The 20,373-nt window shown below is 48.7% G+C and overlaps 7 protein-coding genes across 7 annotated transcripts; 5 read left to right on the forward strand and 2 right to left on the reverse strand.

The window, feature by feature from the left end:
* Nucleotides 1–482: 482 nt before the first annotated feature.
* On the reverse strand, nt 483–830 carry EPUS_06739 (uncharacterized protein; the record flags this gene model as incomplete). The annotated part of the gene is made up of 1 exon (XM_007805217.1): nt 483–830. One exon carries the CDS (start codon nt 828–830, stop codon nt 483–485), a length of 348 nt encoding a protein of 115 aa, XP_007803408.1.
* A 524-nt stretch (nt 831–1,354) lies between these two features.
* Nucleotides 1,355–5,256, forward strand: EPUS_06740 (uncharacterized protein; the record flags this gene model as incomplete). Its single annotated transcript, XM_007805218.1, has 2 exons — nt 1,355–4,921; nt 5,047–5,256. 2 exons carry the CDS (start codon nt 1,355–1,357, stop codon nt 5,254–5,256), a joined length of 3,777 nt encoding a protein of 1,258 aa, XP_007803409.1.
* A 2,410-nt stretch (nt 5,257–7,666) lies between these two features.
* On the forward strand, nt 7,667–9,222 carry EPUS_06741 (uncharacterized protein; the record flags this gene model as incomplete). The annotated part of the gene is made up of 3 exons (XM_007805219.1): nt 7,667–8,461; nt 8,511–8,863; nt 8,916–9,222. The coding sequence occupies 3 exons, from the start codon at nt 7,667–7,669 to the stop codon at nt 9,220–9,222; spliced, it is 1,455 nt and encodes a 484-aa protein (XP_007803410.1).
* A 1,146-nt stretch (nt 9,223–10,368) lies between these two features.
* On the forward strand, nt 10,369–10,968 carry EPUS_06742 (uncharacterized protein; the record flags this gene model as incomplete). The annotated part of the gene is made up of 1 exon (XM_007805220.1): nt 10,369–10,968. One exon carries the CDS (start codon nt 10,369–10,371, stop codon nt 10,966–10,968), a length of 600 nt encoding a protein of 199 aa, XP_007803411.1.
* Nucleotides 10,969–11,103: 135 nt separating this feature from the next.
* On the forward strand, nt 11,104–11,931 carry EPUS_06743 (uncharacterized protein; the record flags this gene model as incomplete). Its single annotated transcript, XM_007805221.1, has 2 exons — nt 11,104–11,125; nt 11,321–11,931. 2 exons carry the CDS (start codon nt 11,104–11,106, stop codon nt 11,929–11,931), a joined length of 633 nt encoding a protein of 210 aa, XP_007803412.1.
* Nucleotides 11,932–12,897: 966 nt separating this feature from the next.
* EPUS_06744 (uncharacterized protein) lies at nt 12,898–13,723 on the reverse strand (the record flags this gene model as incomplete). Its single annotated transcript, XM_007805222.1, has 2 exons — nt 12,898–13,434; nt 13,490–13,723. 2 exons carry the CDS (start codon nt 13,721–13,723, stop codon nt 12,898–12,900), a joined length of 771 nt encoding a protein of 256 aa, XP_007803413.1.
* Nucleotides 13,724–14,996: 1,273 nt separating this feature from the next.
* On the forward strand, nt 14,997–16,376 carry EPUS_06745 (uncharacterized protein; the record flags this gene model as incomplete). Its single annotated transcript, XM_007805223.1, has 1 exon — nt 14,997–16,376. One exon carries the CDS (start codon nt 14,997–14,999, stop codon nt 16,374–16,376), a length of 1,380 nt encoding a protein of 459 aa, XP_007803414.1.
* Between the last annotated feature and the right edge of the window lie 3,997 nt (nt 16,377–20,373).

Genomic DNA, 20,373 nt, shown 5'->3' on the forward strand with positions numbered 1-20,373 from the left:
TGGAGTGGTCGTACAGGAAGTTGGTGGGTTTGATGTCTCGGTGCAGGATCCCGGCGCGGTGGACCGAGTGGAGCGCCGAGAAGAGGGAGTGGAAGTAGTCGCGCATGTCGGAGATGAGGAAGTCGCGGTAGTAGAGGCGGAAGTCGAGGTGGCGGAAGTAGGGGAGCACGGCTACTACCTGGTCGAGGTGGCGGAAGGCGGTTAGGAGGGGGCAGATGTGAGGCGAGGAGCGGAGTGCATGCAGGATTTCGAGTTCGTTTTGGATGCGGTGAGGGGATGAAGTTACGTAGATCTTCTTGAGCGCGACGTATTGAGGTTTGCGTTGTGGATTGGGCCTCCGTATATCCGGCGACTGTTGGGAGGAGGAGGATAGTTTGCGGCGTTTTGTTGGAGGATTGTTTTCGTCGTTGTCTTCCGGATAATGACTCTCCTGTAAGCCGTCGTTGTCGTCCTCTGGCTCCGGTGGAAGCAGCTGCTCGGCTTTATATACAGTGGAGAATGTACCTGGTTTCAATTAGATGGTATGCTTTCTCACTGAACACTGCCAAAACCCAATTCTCACCTTCTCCTATCCGGTTGATCAAGCGATATTTCCTCGAGATCCCTCTAAAGCTTTCTTCGAGTTTGCGCATGTCCTCGATGACAGACTCGTCCACCTCATCCTCGCTTTCGCCGTCTTCGTCTTCGTCTTCCTCTGAAAGGTTCTCTTCGTCTTCCTCCTCATCTTCGACAATATGTATGCGATGATTATCTGCTGTGTTTCGGGCTCCTCGGGAGTACTGCATATGATGCGCATCATTCTCGTTGGTGTAAGCTACCTTTTGTGCCATTGTCTCCTTTGTAGTCTTTTGCAGTGGTGTGTCCGCTGTAGCTTGGACGCTGGTTCTCCTTCGCCTCCGTCGCCGCGACTTTTGCGCCGCAATAAATTTAGCAATTCTCCCAACGGATTGACCATCTAATTCCTGCTGTCGAGATTCCTGATGACTCCGTGAACCATGTTGGTGTCGACGAACCTCTTCCAATAGCTTGGAAGCTTTATTGACAAGTCCCATCTCCAGCTGATGTTTAGAGGTCGTGGCACTAAACCAAAATAGGAAAGATCAAAACACGGGCTCACGGAGTTTGAGCGCGTTATCGCCAGCAGCAGAAAGACTGATTCGATCAAGACTGACGATAGCAGGAGGTTGATTGGTGCACTGCAATTGGGTCTACGTTTTGCGCGACGTCAATATGTTCAGTCGGGTTTAATATTCTCAGTCCGTGCTCTGGGGTGACTGCTTTGTCCTTGTTGTGTTGTGTTTCTTGTGGTTACATCTCTCAAACCCCTCAACTGGTACCGACAATTTCACCGCAAATGGACGACCAGGCCAACTTCGACATCAACGAAGCGTTGAAGCTCTATTTCAATGACCCGAAGACGATACCAACTCCCGAGGCCGACTCTGAGTTGGTCGACTGCGAGTCGGATCCTGACTCCCTTACTCTTCCCCTCATCAACTCAGTCCTGAACCCAATTGTTGATTCCATTGCGGGAAACGCAGATGGCATCACCAGGAGTACATCGTTCGATACTCTGCAGCTTTTGCTCAAGTGCGCTCCCTCTTCGTTACAACACCAACAGGTTACCCTCAAGGAACCCGAAGCTGAACTTTACCTCTTGTCTAGGACTTCTTCCCTACTCCCTACCCATGCTTTGAGCAAGATCTTTGACCTGGTGGTGTCTGGGTTGTCCGCGGAAGCTGATGCGGTGCTGCAAGACTTGGAGTCTGATGAGCAAGATGTGCTGCAACACCACAAACAGATCCTCGAAATGTATGGCTTCCTCCTTCACTGGGCAATCTCGGTGGTGGAGGTCAAGGCAGCGGAAAAGCCTACAGCAGCCGCTCCAACACGGAAGGGTCCCAAAGGAGCGAAATCGAAGTCATCAGTCAAAGATGGTAATTGGGACTCGACAGGACAAATACAGGTCGCAATGGAGGCAATGTGCAAAGTGATGAAGTTGAGGCTGAACAAGATATTTGCTACAACTTCGGAGCGGGACACCTTTGTCAACCTGTTTACCAGGTCGGTGTATCTCATCATGGAGAGTGAAGCAAGGATCAAGACTACCGCTACCCGCATGTTCTGTTTCAAAGTCCTCTGTGTGGCAGTAAAGCATCATGGTCATGCCTTTGGCGCACAAACATCGATCGTGCAGAATCTGACATACTTCGAACACCTATCAGAGCCAATGGCAGAGTTCCTGCATATTCTTTCAGAACAATATGACTACCCCCAGCTGTCTGGGGAGATCATGAGAGAATTAACAAACAAGGAATTCAATCCGAACGATACAAAAGGCCCAAAATCGATATCTATATTTCTTACAAAGCTTTCGGAGTTGGAACCCAGGTTGGTGATCAAAGAGATGGGTCTTTTAGCCAAATTTCTTGATAGCGAAGCATATACTCTTCGTTGTGCTGTCATTGAGGTATGCGGCAATTTGGTGGCAGACTTGAGTAAGCAAGAAGAGCGAACTGAAAACTACAATGTTCAGATCAATGCTTTCTTTGACACTCTGGAGCAGAGATTTCTGGACACCAATCCATACTGCCGGTGCAGAGCCATTCAGGTGTATATGAAGCTATGTGATCTGGAGCAGAAATTTCCCAAAAGACGACAAGCGGTGACGGAATTAGCTGTGCAGAGTCTACAAGACAAGAGCAGCAATGTCCGCCGCAATGCTGTGAAGCTGATAGGAAAGCTCGTTTCCACACATCCCTTCAGTGTCATGCACGGAGGGCAGCTGTCTCACAAAGAATGGTCCTCACGTCTGGAGGTGGTCGAGAACGAATTGACTGCGCTGAAGCCTCCTCCTCAGTCTCCGGGCTTGGCTGAAACTGCAGATGGACAAGCCAAGGTCGACAGCGATCTGCTGGATGATGCAACGCAGATCGATGGCGCATCCTCCGAAAAACCCATGACAGAGGACGAAAAGGCTGCAGCATTGAGAAAAGCACAAGAAGATGCCGCAACATCTGAAGCAATTGGGAAGCTTCAGCTGACAAAGAAATACTACACCGAAGCCTTGCGGTTCATTGAGAGTGTTCATGAAGCATCAGAGATAGTATGCCAGCTTCTTTCAGCGAGGAACAAGAGCGAAGTCATCGAAGCAATGGACTTCTTCGTTGTCATTGACGCGTACAAGGTGGAGACTGCGAGGATTGGAATCCGACGAATGCTTCGTTTGATTTGGACAAAGGGCAACAGCGATGAAGGCAAGGGGGTTCAAAGTCATCTAATTGATTGCTATAAAGGCCTCTTCTTTGATGCGCCAGAGTCGTTCAACGGAAATGATGCAGCGAATTTTATCGCCAGGAATATGATCAGCTTGACTTTTGGGGCAAGCCCGGCGGAATTGACATCCTTGGAGCAGCTTTTGAGCACGATGGTGAAGGCTGGACATGTGTCGGAGGTGGTGATCAATAAACTTTGGCAAGTGTACGGGGTACAAAAAGATATTTCCGCAGCGCAGCGCAGAGGTGCAATCATTGTTCTCGGCATGATTGCTCTGGCTGATCCGGAGATTGTTGTGAAAGAGACAGAGACTATGCTGCGTATTGGACTTGGACAGTACGGACGGTCAGACTTACTCCTCGCCAAATTCACCTGCATCGCGCTAAAGAGGATGATTCCAGCAGCAAAGAAGGCTCAGGAAAAAAGCGCCTCTACAGGCATCTCGAAAATGACAAATGACCACGCTGTATTGGCCAGACTGGCTTCCTTGATGTTGGTTTCAACCGACAGTCAGGAATGGTTCGGCATGGCAGAGCAGGCAATCGCGGCGATATATGTACTTTCCAACCACCCTGACGTTTTGTGCTCAGAGGTGTTGCGGCAGAAAACGAGACTGGTATTCCAGCAGACACAGAAAGCGCCCTCGCTCTCCAGAGCAGCATCGCCAGAAACCATGGATAATAGTCAGGATCCCGAGCAAGCATCAGAAGAAGCGATGGAGCCGCAGGAAGGAACAAGACAAAAGCCATCCATAGCTCTGTCTCAGCTTTTATTCGCTGTCGGCCATATCGCGATCAAACAGATCGTACACCTAGAACTGTGTGAAATGGATTTCAAGCGAAGGAAACAAGAGCAAGAGAAGAGCAAACCTCCTGTTGATGCATCTCCGAGGAAGTCAATGGGACAAGCACCAGCACGAAAGAAGAAGTCTGCTGCTGAAGATGTCGAGGGTCAGCCAGAGAAGCAAATGAAGGAAGAAAAGGATGAGCTTGACATGATTGGTGGTACAACTGAGGACGATTTCACTGAAGCCATAGCTCACATCAGAGAGCGAGAGCTGCTGTACGGACCTAATTCGCTTCTTGCCAACTTCGGGCCGCTAGTGACTGAGATCTGCGCCAACAATACTGCATACAAAGATCAAAATCTTCAGGCAGCATCTACTCTGTGCCTCGCCAAGTTGATGTGTGTATCTGGCGAATATTGCGAGAGAAATCTACCGTTGTTGATCACGATTCTTGAACGGTCTGACGATCCTATCGTGCGATCGAATGCAGTCATTGCACTTGGAGACATGGCAGTCTGTTTCAACCACCTCATCGACGAAAATACCGATTTTCTATACCGTCGGCTCAACGATCGAGATGGCTCTGTAAAGAGAACATGTCTGATGACATTGACATTCCTCATCCTGGCAGGTCAAGTCAAGGTCAAAGGTCAGCTTGGAGAGATGGCCAAATGTCTTGAAGATGAAGACAAGAAAATCGCAGATCTTGCTCGTATGTTCTTCACGGAGTTGTCGACCAAGGACAATGCTGTCTACAATCACTTTGTGGATATGTTCAGCTTGTTGAGCTCGGAGAAGGAGCTGGAGGAGGATGCATTGAAGCGGATTTTGAAATTCTTGTGCGGCTTTATTGAGAAGGTATGTTTGCTTTGGACTTGTCTCTTCGCGCAACCACTGTGCACCATACTCGAGCCATTCTTCTTACCACCCATCCTACCTCCCTTTCTAAGCCCTGTGCTTTCACCACTGACTCGGTGTTCTAGGACAAGCACGCCAAGAACCTATCAGAAAAACTCGCCGCCCGGCTCGCGCGCTGCGAGACAGAGACCCAATGGAATCATACTGCCTACGCGTTGGGATTGCTGCAGCATAAGAACGGTAGCGGTAATAGTAGTGTCAATGAGGAGATTGGGAAGGTACTGGCCGGAGGGTTCAGAGTAGTGCAAGGGGTCCAGGCTGAAGCGCAAGGTTAGGGAGCAGGAGGATTGGGTGTCCGAAATGATGAGCGGTGTTTGTCTGACCATGTTCGGGAAGAAAGGGATGTTTGTATGGAGTTATGTTGTAATGGGTTCTATGTCCTGGTATATATGTTTGGAGAGGAGTCTTGGGTTTGCTGAATGGTAACCTGCATACTGGCACGATCAGCTTCATGTCTGCTGTAGCGTTGAACTTGTTAGGTGAATAGCATATAGCCCAGCCATGAGAGATGGATGTTGAATCACAAATGAGAAGCTGTCCATATTCCCCCTTTCACTCTACATGTTGCCAGTGGTTGTATGTGGGTAGAGAGTTGCAGTCTGCGAAGCATAAAGCTGCCTAGTCCTTGCCAAGGTCCACCCCTGAAAGCTCAAGTCCATTCATTACTCGGACATGAATTGTTTGCCACACAACCACCTCCAAGGGGCTTACTGTGAGGATTTGTCCAACGTAGAATGTATTTGATCAAATGATGCTCTTGAGAAACGGCGAAGATGCCCGTGTGGTCACTCGACGGTCCGTAGCGGTACGTACAGTGCAGATATTGATATCATGAAAGGCTCGCTATGCATTTGGCACTGTAGAGATCTGTTCAGCTAGCAGGCCATCTAGTCAAGTGGAGGCTGCCAGTCTCTTCCAGTGTACATCGTACCTGGAGCATCTGAAGATGTGGGTTGCCAGAGCTATCACCCATCATTTGCAATGCTTCTTGTAGTGCAGATCCTCTTTCTCATCCCAGATAGTTTGGGGAGGGTACGAGTGGCCTTGGATGGGCAAATGCTGGAGGTTGTGATGCTGGGTGACTGTTCACCTCTGCAATGACGTAATGCGCTAGGCAGAAATTGGACGCGCCTTTTGCTGAACGCGCACAATCAATAACATCGTAAAATATTGACACAATAAATTTCCTGGCAATCATCTGTATGAGCGGACTTGCTGCAGCCACCTCTTTGATCCGTCTCTTTGATCCGTCTATCAAGAGAGCAAGCGACCCTCTAGAACAGCATGGTGCAAGCTTGCACAGTTCTCTACCCTGGCCCAGCCCGCAGGCAAAGGCATGGATATCGTATTTGTGATGCGATCTACCCCAGGCTCCCTTCCAAGCGTTCACCGTTCACCGGATGCTGCCGTCTCTTCAGCCACAACCAGATGTTCTCCAGGGCCGTTATCCCGAACAGGAGGAGAAGAACATCAGCCAGTGGGACATGATGTGCTGGAGTTTATCCCTGCCAGTGGGGCATGATGTGCTGGAATTTGTCCCCGCCATGGACTAGTGCCAACACCAACATAACAGGCTTGCTGCAAAGCAGTGGGGAGTTTTCACATCCGCTTGATTACCGCAAAACAACATCCTTGCTTCTCAGCTGAAGATTCAGCTACAATAGCAACCTTAATGCCTGTAGATAAGATCCCGACTTCCGCTCTGCTGTTGAGGAGAAACAGTTCTCTAAGGAAGTGGAAGCATGGCATGTCTCCACCTGAAAGGCCTCGATAATCCAGTATATATAGAGCAAGCATTACCCACTCAGGTAACGAGCCAAGGGAAGAGACCCTCTGCTAAGACTCGCCAAGGTTCCCGCTCCGCCGGGTCCGTGCACGTAAAGGAGTTATCTCCTTTCCTCAAGAGGCAATCACCTAGAAACCGCATCCAGAACGTCTATCAGCTGAGTGCTAGACCGACTGTGGTGTTTCTGAGGCAATCCGCTCCATACTATAATACCCGTGCCAGAGAAGATGTGGTATCCATTCATCACGGAGCGGTCACAGTCGGAATGACTGTGCCGAGCCCCATGTCTTCTGATGTGATGTCCTGTGCTGGGATTAGAGGCAGCTTGATGCATCCGCTATTGCACGGCACCAACTCAGGCTCGGTCGACCCCTACCTCATCATGGTGCTCAATGGGAGGACAATATGGCATTGGAATAATGCAGAATGGCAAGGAGCATGAATGCTGCAATTCGGAATGTGCATAGCCGCACGGAGAATTGTTGGAGTACAATCTATTCAATGCGTCGAATAGGTTGGGTATTGTGTCGTCGATAGTGCGCTGCCTCACGAATATCTGCTCGCTGCACATTGAATATATGGGGTCCAATAACATGTGTATTGTGTTGTCGGGGTGCGCTGCCTCATTCGCTGGCTACACATTGAATGCTCGAGGATGCAATAGCTTATATGCTGGCGATGCCTCAACTCTACCTGACGAAGATCTGCTGAGCACATTCCTGTATACATTCTCAACCACTCGTCTTGACGCTTCTTGCCATTGGATCTATCCTCGGGAAGTACTTCTCTGAGCTTGCCAGTCTCTTGAATACGGCCTCTCCTTGCATGACACGCTATCCATCAACTGCACAGCATCAACTTCCTCTACCATTTACCTGTTCCTCGATCGAAGCAACGAGATGGCGAAGTCAAAGCAGATCGACTCCAAGACGCCCAGAAAGGAAGACATCCTCCATCAGACACTTCCTCCGAAGCTCGCGCGCAAGCATACCTCCTCTGACAAAGCTACTCCTGCAAAGCGAAAGCGTGTTTCTCAGAAAGAAAAGAGACTTGCTACAGATAACGCTGAGCCGCCTGTCCGCTATGTAAAACAAACAGACTACATCAATGCCCGTAAGCAACATTTCGACGAAAAGCGAGCCTCGCGGGATGAAGCCGCTGACAAGCAAGTTCAAGATAATGCTTTCAGAGATGTAAAGGCTCGGGTTTGCAACGTGGAACGTAGCACACACGACAACCAAGCAAGCACGTCTGATGGGTCTTCCGAGTCTGAGCCTATCATCAATGACCCTACGCTCATCCATGATCTGGGCCTTTACCGCAACCAGGTAGAACATACTACTTATCTATCAAGGCTTGAGCATAAGTACGTCGAGCCTCTTAAGGAAGCATACCCTCCGCTGGACCACTGGGCATCCGAGAGCCTCGAAGCCACCAGATACTGGAACGAACGTCGCAGATACACTCCCCTAAAAGATGGGCGCGAGTTGCGCTGGATTCCTGTTCCTGTGATGCAGCTCGATCGCTCCAAGATGACTGTCGTGCGTCCTGATGAGAGCATCATCTTCTACGATGCAGCAAACCCTGCCAAACCAATCCTATGCATCATACGAGACTTCGTTCGAGACGAAGAAGTAGTCAAGGCCTTGGGTGTGCTGTCTATGCGGGCCACGATCGAGCGACGGGACGTTAGGGTAAGAGTTCCTCATCCTACCCTTCATGAGGCTTACTGACTCCGTATAGAGAGACGACCCCGGTTTCATGGTCAACGTTGGATATACAGCTGGGCCAATAGACAATAGAGGGTTTGCTACTGCTCAGAACATGCACAGCAAGAAGAAGGCAGCAAGCGAAGCAGGCAAGCAGCAGGACCTGGAAGATGGCGGATGGCTGGCTCTACTATGGAACATCATGCTCAGCAGTCTGCCAAGAGTCATCACCAAGGACTATGATGACTGCATGGCCAAATTGGATGTTCCCAGAATGGCCACCTTCCAAAAAGACGCATATGAAGTCAAGCTGGGAAAATATACATATCAGTTCACCGAAGGCCACCTCGCGCCCTCCGCCGGGGTCACGGCGTTCAACTACCAAAAGTACGTCTGGCGGCACCCATTCCATCATCCCAATACTGACATGCTTGCATAGGGAAACCCACACAGACAAGAACGCCAACAGGTACATGATCTCCTTTACCTGCCACTCCAGCGCCGATCCCGCCTCGGGCGGCAATTTCTACCTGGCCAAATATGGCATCCTGGTCGAGCAGGCCTCGAACACCTGCGTCGCGTGGCTGACGAAGGATGCCCATGGCACCACCGTGGCGAATCCTGTGCCTGGGAGGCAGAATTACGGTGTCTCTTTTGACCTGCCGTTGAAATTGGCCGCCGCGAAGAAGAATTCGGAGCGGAAAGAGGCTGGCAAAGTCGAGGAGGGGGCTGGGAAGGAGGAATGAGTGGGTGGAGAGTGGGAGTAGATGCTTGGGGAGGAAAGCTTGCGGCTAGATTAGTATTTTCTTCCTGATTAGGAACTCAAGGATTCTTGAACCAAAAAATTGCTGAACATGTCGTGAAGTCTTCCTGTGATTGCTTTCAATATTCTGGATTTCCAAATGATTCTGGTTTTTGAAAGTGGTCGGACGTGCTCGCTTGATCGCTTTCATGTTCTATATTTCCAAATCATCCTGATATCTGAAAGTGGTCGGACGTGCTCACTGAATCACTTTCATGTTCTAGATTTCCAAATGATCCTGACATCTGAAAATGTTCGGACGCGTTCCCTTGATCACTTTCATGTTCTAGATTTCCAAATGATCCTGATATCTGAAAATGTTTGGACGCGTTCCCTTAGTCACTTTCATGTTCAAGATTCCTAAATGATTTTGATTTTTGAAGTATTCGGAAGTCTTCTCTTGATCACTTTCAGATTTCGAATTGTGATACTGCTGATGTTATGACACTATTCAGATTATGATTGTGATGACATCTTAACGTCCACCTTCTATTACTTTTCAAATACAAAGAATATTACTTTTGTTTTCCATACTTTAAGTGGAACCATAGTTCTAATAATATGCTAATGTTCATGTGTAACTTTATAGTTTTACAAAATACTCTAGTGTTCTTCATTATAAGGATATTCTTCTTTTACAAGCATGAAATATATAACATGCATCAAAGACAACACACTTCAAAAACCACCGAGTGCATACTGGTCAGTCGTTCTTGCCTAAGCAAGGGCCTATACTTTCGTGAAGTCTAAATGATGTCTAAAGTCATGAAAAAGGAGCAACAGGGTGCTCCTTCCTTGTGAGAAGCCAGGCAGCTACATCTCTGGCTCCAGTCTGACCGACATGAAACTTGCCTCGAGATTTGGTCTACATTCCATCCATGGTCCAATCTGTCGAAGCTTTGGCTGTATCTTACTACTTATTAACCTTGTCTCTTCTTGCTAGCATCTGTAGAAACTTTCAACCAGCCTTGGTGAGTGTGCAAAGCTTCCTTCCCGGCTTCCATATCGGTTGGAACAGATTTCATCTGATATAGGCAGCTCGGCTGATCAGAGCTTCCTCAATCTGGTCGCTTGAACTTCTGAATTGGCCATGCCGCATCTGGCTTATCCTGAGCTTGTGAAACTGCTACCCAAAGATCACGATTTCGAAGACCCACATAATGAGGCAGTCCTCAAAGCCGCAATTCTGAAGTTTGAGACGGACGAAGCCACACCGCTGGAATGGAATGTGGAGGATCTGCTGCCATGCTATACCTGTCTACGTCTACTGGATGACGACAGGTTCTACACCTTTCCTTCACATTATGTGTCTGACTGTCCTCCTTTGAAATGGGGCTCCATGTTTGCCGAGGAGAGGGCCTGCAGGAGATGTGATAGGAAGACTGGTTACAGGATGAAAGAGTGGATCAGGGAGGAGAAGAAGTTGGCAGAGGACAAGGGCTACGAGTGGCAAGACTACTACGCATGGGAGGGTGATGAGGATCCAGAAGATGAGGACAGCGGAATGGAAGATGATGATGAAGATTGGGGACTTGAGCTGAGGAGGCTGGACGAGGACGACGACGATGATGATGATAAGGACGACGACGGCGAAGACGGCGAGAGTGACTGGACAATGGAGAGCGAGGAAGAAGCCGAGGAGGATGAGAGCAAGGAAGAAAGCGCATCGAAGCGAAGAAAGACATCATAGAGCAAGGACTCAAAAGCAATGCGCTGATCACAGCTTGGGAGAGCCACAAGGTGGAGGATTCAAAGCCACATCATCTTCAGAGCTCTGAGGTCTTCGATCACAAATCAGCACACATCAAATCTTTCACGTACGGCCATGTCATTCTATGAGGACCAGTGTACCACCTATATCTACTTAGAGCTCTGTTCGAAGTATTCAGTGGCATGTTGCCTCTATCTCGTGCCCAAAAACATGTTAAGCTGAAGTGTTTCTATACTCTGATGCTTTTCTCTCTTTTGTGTTCCCCTAACCTGAAGGCATCACTTCTGATATCACATGGTTAAATAAAAGCTCAGCTGCCTTCCACATCAAGTCAGCAGCACCAGATTCATACCACATCCTAACCTCAACTCAACATCACCAGACTCTCATACCAGCCATGAATCCAAACCAGCCAAACCGTCTTTTCGCCCTCCTCTCGAAATCTTCGAAGAAGTGACATCCTACCTCGACTACCTCTCCCTCAAATCCCTATCATCCACAAACCACGCCGCTCAGCGCCGCCTCATCCCCAAACCCTACCTCGCAGCTGCCATGTTGGCACTGGAACTCTACGACAATGACGAAACCGAAACGCTGAAATCCAAAGCCTTACTCCCTTGCTACCAATGTCTGCGAGTCTTTCCCGCCAAGTCAGGCTTCGAGGAGGCGTGCGACACGCATCCCGACCGAGCAGGATTCAGAGGCGAATTTGCGTGCGCGAGGATGTGCAGATCGTGCAACTACAAGGCTGGAGGGTATCTGAGCCGGGTGCCGAAGTGGAAGAGATTGAGGAAGGTGAGGATGGGGGTGTTGAAGAGGAGGGGCTGGGCGCCTGCGGAGAGAGAGGAGATTTACAAGGCGAGGAGGGAAAGAAAGGAGGCGGTGAAGTTGCGGAGAGCGAAGGAGATGGAGGGTAGGGCTTGGATTATGATGGGCGAGTGAGAAATGGGAGCTCATTGACGATCCTCTTGCTGTTGTTGCTGTTGTTAGAGCTGGACGTACGGCTGGTTGACTGTGCTTAGGACGAGAGGGTTGACTGGGGATAAAGCAAATGGGGTTGTGCTGCATTGATGCAGTAATAAAGCTGCCTACATACTCAAATGACGGCGGAAGAGATTAATTTTGGAGCTCTGAGTGGGGTCCTTTGCAAGAACTAGGAGCATGAGCTCATTGTTTAGCTGATATCTTGCTTTAATGGCGCCTAACAAAGGCAGCTTCATGGCGGGATAAATTCTATGTTATGGCCAGTTTAACAATGCCTAAAGTGGTCTTCTTCAAGTTGGAAGTGTAGTTGCCTCCTGTACTACTTACCAGGAGAAGGGGCAGCTAAAGATATGAGCTAAGTGCCGTTAGTAGAAATGACAGTCATTCTGTCAAATGACCACCATATTAATATGATAAGAGACGCATATTTTGACCATACTATGACCATATTTTCATTAAAATACGTCATAAATAGTAAGATTTTATTAGATCACAGACGACTAAGTTGCATATCCTTGTACTCTCTAAGCAATATCACGGTTAGGCTTAATCTAAGCGCACTTTGATGGCTCTCCTAGCATTATTTTAAGAGGGCCTCTTCCTGCTAAGTACTTAGTACAGCTTGAAATGCTTTTGCTGGCTTGGCACAAATACTGTCAGCAGCGGCCGAGGTAAAATGTTTTCATTTCCTACAAACGCTCCGTTGCAGTTCAAGAAATGTGCTGTGTTGATAGAGTGCATCGCCGATGAGGTGCTATCTTCGAGCTGTTCGGCCTCCAATAAAGCACATGCAGCACCAAGTGATCTCCCTGAACTTTAACGCTATCCTCTGTGACTCAAGAATCATCTAGCACTTCAGCATTCCCCTTGCGCCTCTCGATGTATCGTCAGGCTGCCCTCAATCCATAGCAACCACACACCCACTCAAGGTTTCTGCCTGATGAATACCGCATGGCCAGATTGTCCCTTATCCCAATAGCCCGGCTGCAGTTCCACCATCGTCTCCTGCACAGTTCTCAAGGTCCAACTGCCGTCCAATTCCCTGCACCAGAACTGCTGACCCGGTGCCGCCCTGTACGGAACCATCTGGATTGGATCATTTGCTCCGGTGTTGTTCGCGATCTGTTGATTCTCCCACATGACTTGCTCTTTAGTTTTGCCGAGGAATAGAGTCGTGCCATCTGGTAGTGTTGTGGAGCCGGAAGCTTGGGCTGGATACGGATAGCCGGGGTATTGGGCGCCGGCAGCAACTTGAGAGGGGTAGTAATAACCGGCTGGAGCATGGGGCGTAGAAGCGTGAGGCACGTATTGGTTTGTCTGGTAGATGTTGGATGGTTGTGAGTAATAGTATCCCATCGGAGTATCAGGGGATGCCGCATAAGCAGCTTGGTGAAGCGAATAAAAGGATTGATTCGGAGGAGAGTAGGAAGACGTGTAGCAGTAGTAGGAGGGATGTGAAGGCTATGTGAGGTGAAGTGAATAACAGTGAACGTAACCAGGAAAGCTCCAAACTTACGGCTTGGTTCACGTAGTAGCCCATAGGAGCTTGAGGTTGAGGTTGATTTGCGTAGTACACCGGAGCTGGATGGGTGATGCCCTGCTGCCTGTAAGAAGAAGAGCCATAAGATGGCTTGTAAGTAAAGACACGCGGCTTGTTGATTAGCTCGTCATAGGTTGCCGGCTCAGCTGCTACGTTATTGAGAGCAGAACCGGTAGGATCGTCATGCCGATAATATGGTGCTGAAGGCATGATCGTGAGGACCAGAGAGAACAGCGAGATTTGGAGTGGATAATTTGTGTGATGCACAGCTTGAGCGGTTGATAATTTCCCGGGGCCGCGCTTATATGCGGAGCTTCATTTTCTAGACAGGAAGAGGCAGGAGTGAGTGGGAGAAGGCTTACGGGGTCTGGATAAAACTGAGCATTGTCATCCACAATGATGTAGGTATCTTGGGGAGGGCCCGGCTCGAGATAGGTGTCATGAAATGGCCAGCATCCGCACGCTCGAAAGCACATGATGATAATTGCAGCTGGGTGGTGTGGTTGGGATTATTGCAAGGTGTGCCCACATTCAATGAAAGGTGTCTGTTGTTGAGAAGCGGAAAGTCCCGATCACCAACAAGAATACCAGGCATTTTCAGGTCAGTGTTACTCTGCCCATAATGAATCATAATGCCTTTCTCCGAGCTCGAGCACAATTCTAATTTTGACCTATCCAGATTTTTCATCATCCTCAAAAGCAAGAAACCAGAGCACAAAGACCCACCGAAGAAGTCACAACTCATGCTGCAATAGAAGCAGATCAGAACCTTCGAGTTGCAACATTACTGAGCCCCCTAGAAGCTCTCTCATATCATGGTAATCGCCCTTCACAATACATCAATGCAGACACGCTGCTATTCCATGCTCTAGTTAAGGACACCATTCTGGAACACGTCTTTGGCCCATTTGTAGCGTTCTTGGGCAATCAACCATTCATTGGCAGTACACCTTGTGTTGGACCCTCGAAATCAGGCGTAGCAAGCTTTCGGCTTCAGTTTCTCTACCTCGATGTAGACCCTATAAGATGCAAGAGCTTCTGGCAGTGGAGGATGAAAATCTTGCATTCAAAAAACTTCCCCAGCCCCACTACCGGCAAGTTCCGGGCGAAAAAGTGCTATTTGAGCCTCAAAACTCTATCTGACGCGATGCGAAAAGCAACAGGCAGCAATGACATATTTCCACAGATCCGTCGAACAAAAGTATGTCATTGTCTGTTTGCTAGTATGGCATTAATTCGAATGTCAGCTCTTACTGGCTAGAAATGTTGCCTTTGCTGCCTTCAGAGTGCCATGCTTGACTGATTATGGCGCGGTCTACTGTGCGTTCTCGTCTCACTTAGAACGCATTGCCGGACGTTGGTGCATATCCAACACCAAGATAAGATTAAGATTTGCGAATTTTGCTCGAAATTGGGCATTCACAGTGTCCTGAGAATCCCACAGCTCCTTGTTCAATCCACCTCAGTCCCATTGAGATTCAAAATGTCACATACCAGCAGAGGCTGTGAACCTCCTATTTTTCAGATTGATTTATCCCTTCCGCCATCTTCTCGATACGCAGCTTTAGCTACGCAATACCAGCAGCAACTACGTGAACTGATGCCCCTATTCAGTTGGCTTCTAGAGGGTGTCGGTGTGCCATTGTCGCTCCTTCCTGTAGTCCAGCGCATGGCTAAATTACTTTTACGCCGTGTCCACAGTTACGAGGAAAACCTCGAGTTACGAGGCATCTCAAAAGCTGCACAAGTGCCGATGTATCTGCTAGTTGTCTTCAATGTCGTTCTAGACCTCCTCATGGGATGCACTTCTGGTGCTGTCCGTACTCTAGAGAAAACACAACCGCCCCATGAATCAAAGATGCTACATTTCAGGACATTGGACTGGGATATGGACTCGCTTCGCAAAGTTGTTGTACAACTAGAATTTGTCAGGAGCGCATCGAAGACACCACAAAAGGTCTTGGCAAGGAGCATTACATATGTTGGCTTCGTTGGCGTTTTGACTGGAGTAAGGTGTGGTTTGAGTATGTCGTTGAACTTTCGGCCGCAGCATAACGCCTTCACTCACATGGAAAATATCCGGTTTCTTAGTCATAATCTGCTTGTCCTTCTTGGAAAAAGACAATCCATATCGAGTCTGTTACGCAGCTGCCTATTTTCAGATCATCAGGGCGGTCTTGGTTCGCCGCTCAGTCTTGATTATTTTGCCGAGACGCTTCCCTCAACGGCGTCAACAGCAGCCTACCTGGTATTCAGCGATGGACAATCAGCAATGGCGATAGAGAAAGACAGAATATCCGGAATGGTCAGGAGATCGCGTTCATTCATTGTGATGACGAATCATGACCTTGATCCGACTCCTGGCATGAGGGAAACAAAAAGCTCAAACAGTACGTCCATACAAAGCATAATCAGCGAAAGTGTAGACCGGCGAGGTTGCATGGTTGAGAAGTGGGAAATCAAAGTCCGTGAAGAGCACGCCAAACGTGTTATAGCCGCTGAAGCTTCGTCGCCGGCCTCCTTACTCTCATCCGCTAGGCCAAGAACCAGATCTAAGACGAAGAGACAACTGGCTGCCTGTACGGATAGGTCAATCCCTATTGCACAGAATTCCACAGAGCGACATGATGTATTCACTGATGGTCATGAGGTAGAAGAGCGCGTGTCTTTGACAAAGTCGGAGCTCAGAAGGTGGCTGGCCGCCTGGCCAACGACGAATGAGTGTACGCACTTCAGCGCCATTCTTGACCCGACCGAAGGTACCGTCGTATGGGCTCGGCAGTATCTAGAACCACTTAAGCCACCTAATGGCGCGCAGGACAGAGGTACACTTGCAACGACATTCAACGAGGGTGCCCGATAATGAAGAAATCCCTGATAAGGATGCTCAAAGCACCATCTTTACTTGAGGCTGCTAAACACTAACCATGACCGTCCTTTGAAATCAACAACTTTATCACCAATATCATACAAGCGATGTTGTCCGGCTACCACGTTTTGTTCTTAGGCCAAGTGCAAGCACACGAGTATCCCTCTGTCCCCATTCACCTTCTGCTTGCCATCAAAAGCATTGTCTTGGCTAGTGTATGGAGTGCAAGTGATGCGCAAGTCCTCATATTCAATGATATTGGGAACATCCGCCGAGGAGACATACTTTGCTTTCTCTTCGGCTGGTGCTATGTGTTTCTTTGTTCAGATTCCGCTACTGTTATCCTCTCAGGGCTACTGGATAGCTTTCTGTGACGCTCATGCTGTCGGTAGACAACTGCTTTTTCAGAAAGGCCGATTTTTTCGGGTTAGCAGCATTTGGTTATTTGTGGAGATGGTGCCGTTGGTGTTTATGTTTGATGTACTTCTAAGAAGGTGGCATGCAACGAACAGCGATGAAATGGGGCGTATCTTCGAATCTAAGCATGAAAGCCATGAGCTCAGCTTGCCGAGGTGCACAATGCTTGGTCACACCGGGCCTGCCTGCCCTCTTTTCATCAAGGGACAGCTTGCATTAAATTGCAGAATACGTCATGTGACTCGGCCAATGGGTCACACATCTAAGAGATCCCGATTTTAATCACGTATTGTTAAAACTTTGAAAATACAGTTTGGCCCCATTTGCTACGCGTTTCATCAACGTTTGGTTACAGACTTACCTGAGCTCCGCATGTTATTTTAGTATCTGCATTTCGCACTATTTCCTTCACTACATAACGTATGTATGTATGAATGCGTTCCTACGCACTCATTTAGATATAACAACTTGCTTTGCACACTCAGTTATTCAGCCTGTTCATCACGTCTTTATTCACTATGTTCACAACTGAGATCTGTGATTGACTACGTGTTCGAGAGAGAGCGGCTCTATAGTCCCAAAACTTCATTTGGATTATATTCCAGAACAACACCAGCAGGGTTTGAATAACCGAAATATGTCAGAACGCCAAGCAATCTCTGTTGCGAATGGGGATCCGCTGCACAGGTGGTCCGGTTACGTTATTGGGGGCGCTGTTGCACTGGAGAGGGTGCCCCCCGAAGGGCAAATACCACAAATTCGGAGGGCGGTAGTGCACTAGGGCCAACTGGGGATGAGTGTTAGTTCTTTTGCAGTATCATGCCAAACAACTTGACAAAAAGCGAACGGGGCGCAAGATTTAGTCTTTCTGTTAAGGGGCAGACGCCTTCTAGGTATAGGTTAATTTTGGTAGGCCCGGCATCAGCCCCTTTTTGATTCATGCAACCTTCCACATCAATCCCACATAATTTCCGAGCCAATTCCCTGTAGAAGTACTCCGTACATCCAAATCCCCTGGATAGTTACATCAGCTTGCACTCTCCACCCAACTCAGTGCATTGTTCGACACTCTCCACCCAATTCAGTGCATTGTTCGACACTCTCGCATCTGTGCTGCTCAGGATCATCACCAAATCGAATTCAAGTATAAAGATGGGAGACCCCAAAATCTGCTACTGGCCCAGCGGTGAGGAAGCGGATGGATACATACCATGTAAACAAACCACAAAAGCTGATGACTACATCTACTGCTGCGATGCGAATCACTACTGCTTCACAAATGGACTTTGTCTTGCTCCTAATGGCATGACAACCTATCGGGGCGCCTGTACTGATAGCACTTTCGATTCGCCCAGCTGCTCCAAGTATTGCATGAAATGTGAGTAACACTGTAATTCTGTTCATCTACCTGAATATGAGTGAGTGGATACTTACATTATATTAGTCTCTGAGGTAAGCGGAGTCTGGGCCTGTAACAGCAATGGTACATTTGCCTGTGATTTGACAGAGTGTGGTACAACCGAATTCTCTCTCCCTGCTGGTGACCTCATGCATGGCCAAGCTGTGAGCTCTGCTCTCAATTTATTGTCTTCTGGAGCTGTGGCTGCTACAGGGACTGTCACAACAAATCCCACAACCACAAATACGAGCGCATCTGGTCAGACATCAGCTCCAAATTCCTCATCATGCTCGATTTCAAAAGGTACCGTTGCAGCAGTCGGCGCAGGCGTCGGTGTTCCACTATTACTGGGTATTCTGGCAACACTTACATGCTTAGTGAGAGAGCGAAGGAGAATTAAGGGTGCTATCCCTCCGTCTACCAAGTCTTCGGCTCCATTTACTACTGAACACCAATGCAACTCCGAAGGATACCAGCAGACACCCCAATTTAGTGATCAGGGAAAGATCTATCAAAGACAAACTGCTCAAGAACTTTCGAACTCCGGTCTACTTTGCGAAATCGACAGTCAGACCGCAGCAAGGCCTGCAAACTATTGACAAACCGAAATGATGGTTTTGGGTATGGCGGCCCAGTTGAACAAACTCAGATTATCCTTGAACGCTGTTTTCGCCGCCGTGCTTGACGACCAGAACAAATTGTCAGCATACCCATCAAATTGGCATGAAGCATGGAACCTAGAATCCTATGCACCGATCCTGAGCAATCCGCAGTCTAGCCTCGTCCTTGGTAGCTTGAGAGGTCGAAGACAATATCATATCAAGCATTGTATCCTGGATATTTCCCCAATATGGCTCGGTCTTCATGCAGCTGTTGCTTCGGTTGACTCCACGAAAACGCTGCTTTCTACCCGTCAAGCGGAGTAGTATGGCCGGAGAGGTGTCTCGCGGCTCGATTCTTCGAAATTTCGCCAACAGGGCAGGATCACTGCAAGCTCCATGGCTGAGGCATACGTACCACGTACGAGTCAATAAGCAACGTCTGACTTTCGATCATGGCCCTGATTTTCCTGTGGATTGATCTCGGCGCGCTGCACTGTTAGGCTAATGACAATATCACGACCTTTTATTGGACGCTGGCCGGCACGCAGATTTTCGACTGGCAAATTTTGTGCTGCCTGCCATTCCTGGAGCAACAAGAGACTCCCATTACTGATGAACATTGGAAAGAACACATGGTTAGCCTGTTGGTGGCCTCTCCTGACGTTCGAGCGCTCAGTCCGCTGGAATTTCGTCTGGGTCGGCAGTAATTACGTTGAGCGACAGACCTTTTGTCGAAGCTGCATTGGGGGCTGGTTCAATTCGCAGAACGGCTTCGCTGAGAGCCTGCGCAAAACTTCTTGCCAGGGAGGTTCACTTTCGGGTCTAGCCTCCGTGACATGAACACCGGATTCTATGTTCGAGGCTGCCAAGGGAACCCTGTTTGAAACCATGTCTAACATTTGTCCCACCCGCCCAGCAGGTTCTTGAGCTGACGTTGCAAATGAGTGCTCATCAGGCGATACTTTGGGTTCACTCGTGTTAAGGTGACTTGAGCTCTCTTGCAGTGCTGTAAATGCTTCCAAGCTAGGTAATCCCCACTTCAGGAATCTAGACCTGTACTGCCGTTGTCTTCAAAATTGTCAGTACACTTTTCATCTGTTGTCCACACCACAGGTGGTCTCTGCATGGTGAGAATGACCCAGAATCCTACGCCACTCGAGGAATGAATCACCTACGATGCCTTGAAGCCGTACTGACTAGCCATGACTTCTATTAACCTCTCCATTGTCATGGTAGGACGAAGTTGGCATATTATTGTCCTCTTCTTCTCCCATTCCGAATCGGGTATAGTTCGGGCTTGGGGCGCTCGCCCATCCCATTTCAATCGTAGTTTGGACATTGGAAGCTCCTCACGTGCGAACACGTCAGCTCGAGACGCAATGGGTCAAATAGTATTGCAGTACATGTAGATGCTCCTGCAGGCGATAGTTCGGCTCGAGTACGTAGTTTGTGGCATAGTAGGAAAGCAGAAATCCTCACGAAGGACGACTCCAAGGGCTCGTCTTATGGGGAAAGAACGGCAGAGTACTCAATCCACAGCCTCATGCAAAGTCACTTTCCTGATCGGGTAAGG

The sequence above is a fragment of the Endocarpon pusillum genome, assembly GCF_000464535.1.
Source record: "Endocarpon pusillum Z07020 unplaced genomic scaffold scaffold4190, whole genome shotgun sequence".
Taxonomy (NCBI): domain Eukaryota; kingdom Fungi; phylum Ascomycota; class Eurotiomycetes; order Verrucariales; family Verrucariaceae; genus Endocarpon; species Endocarpon pusillum.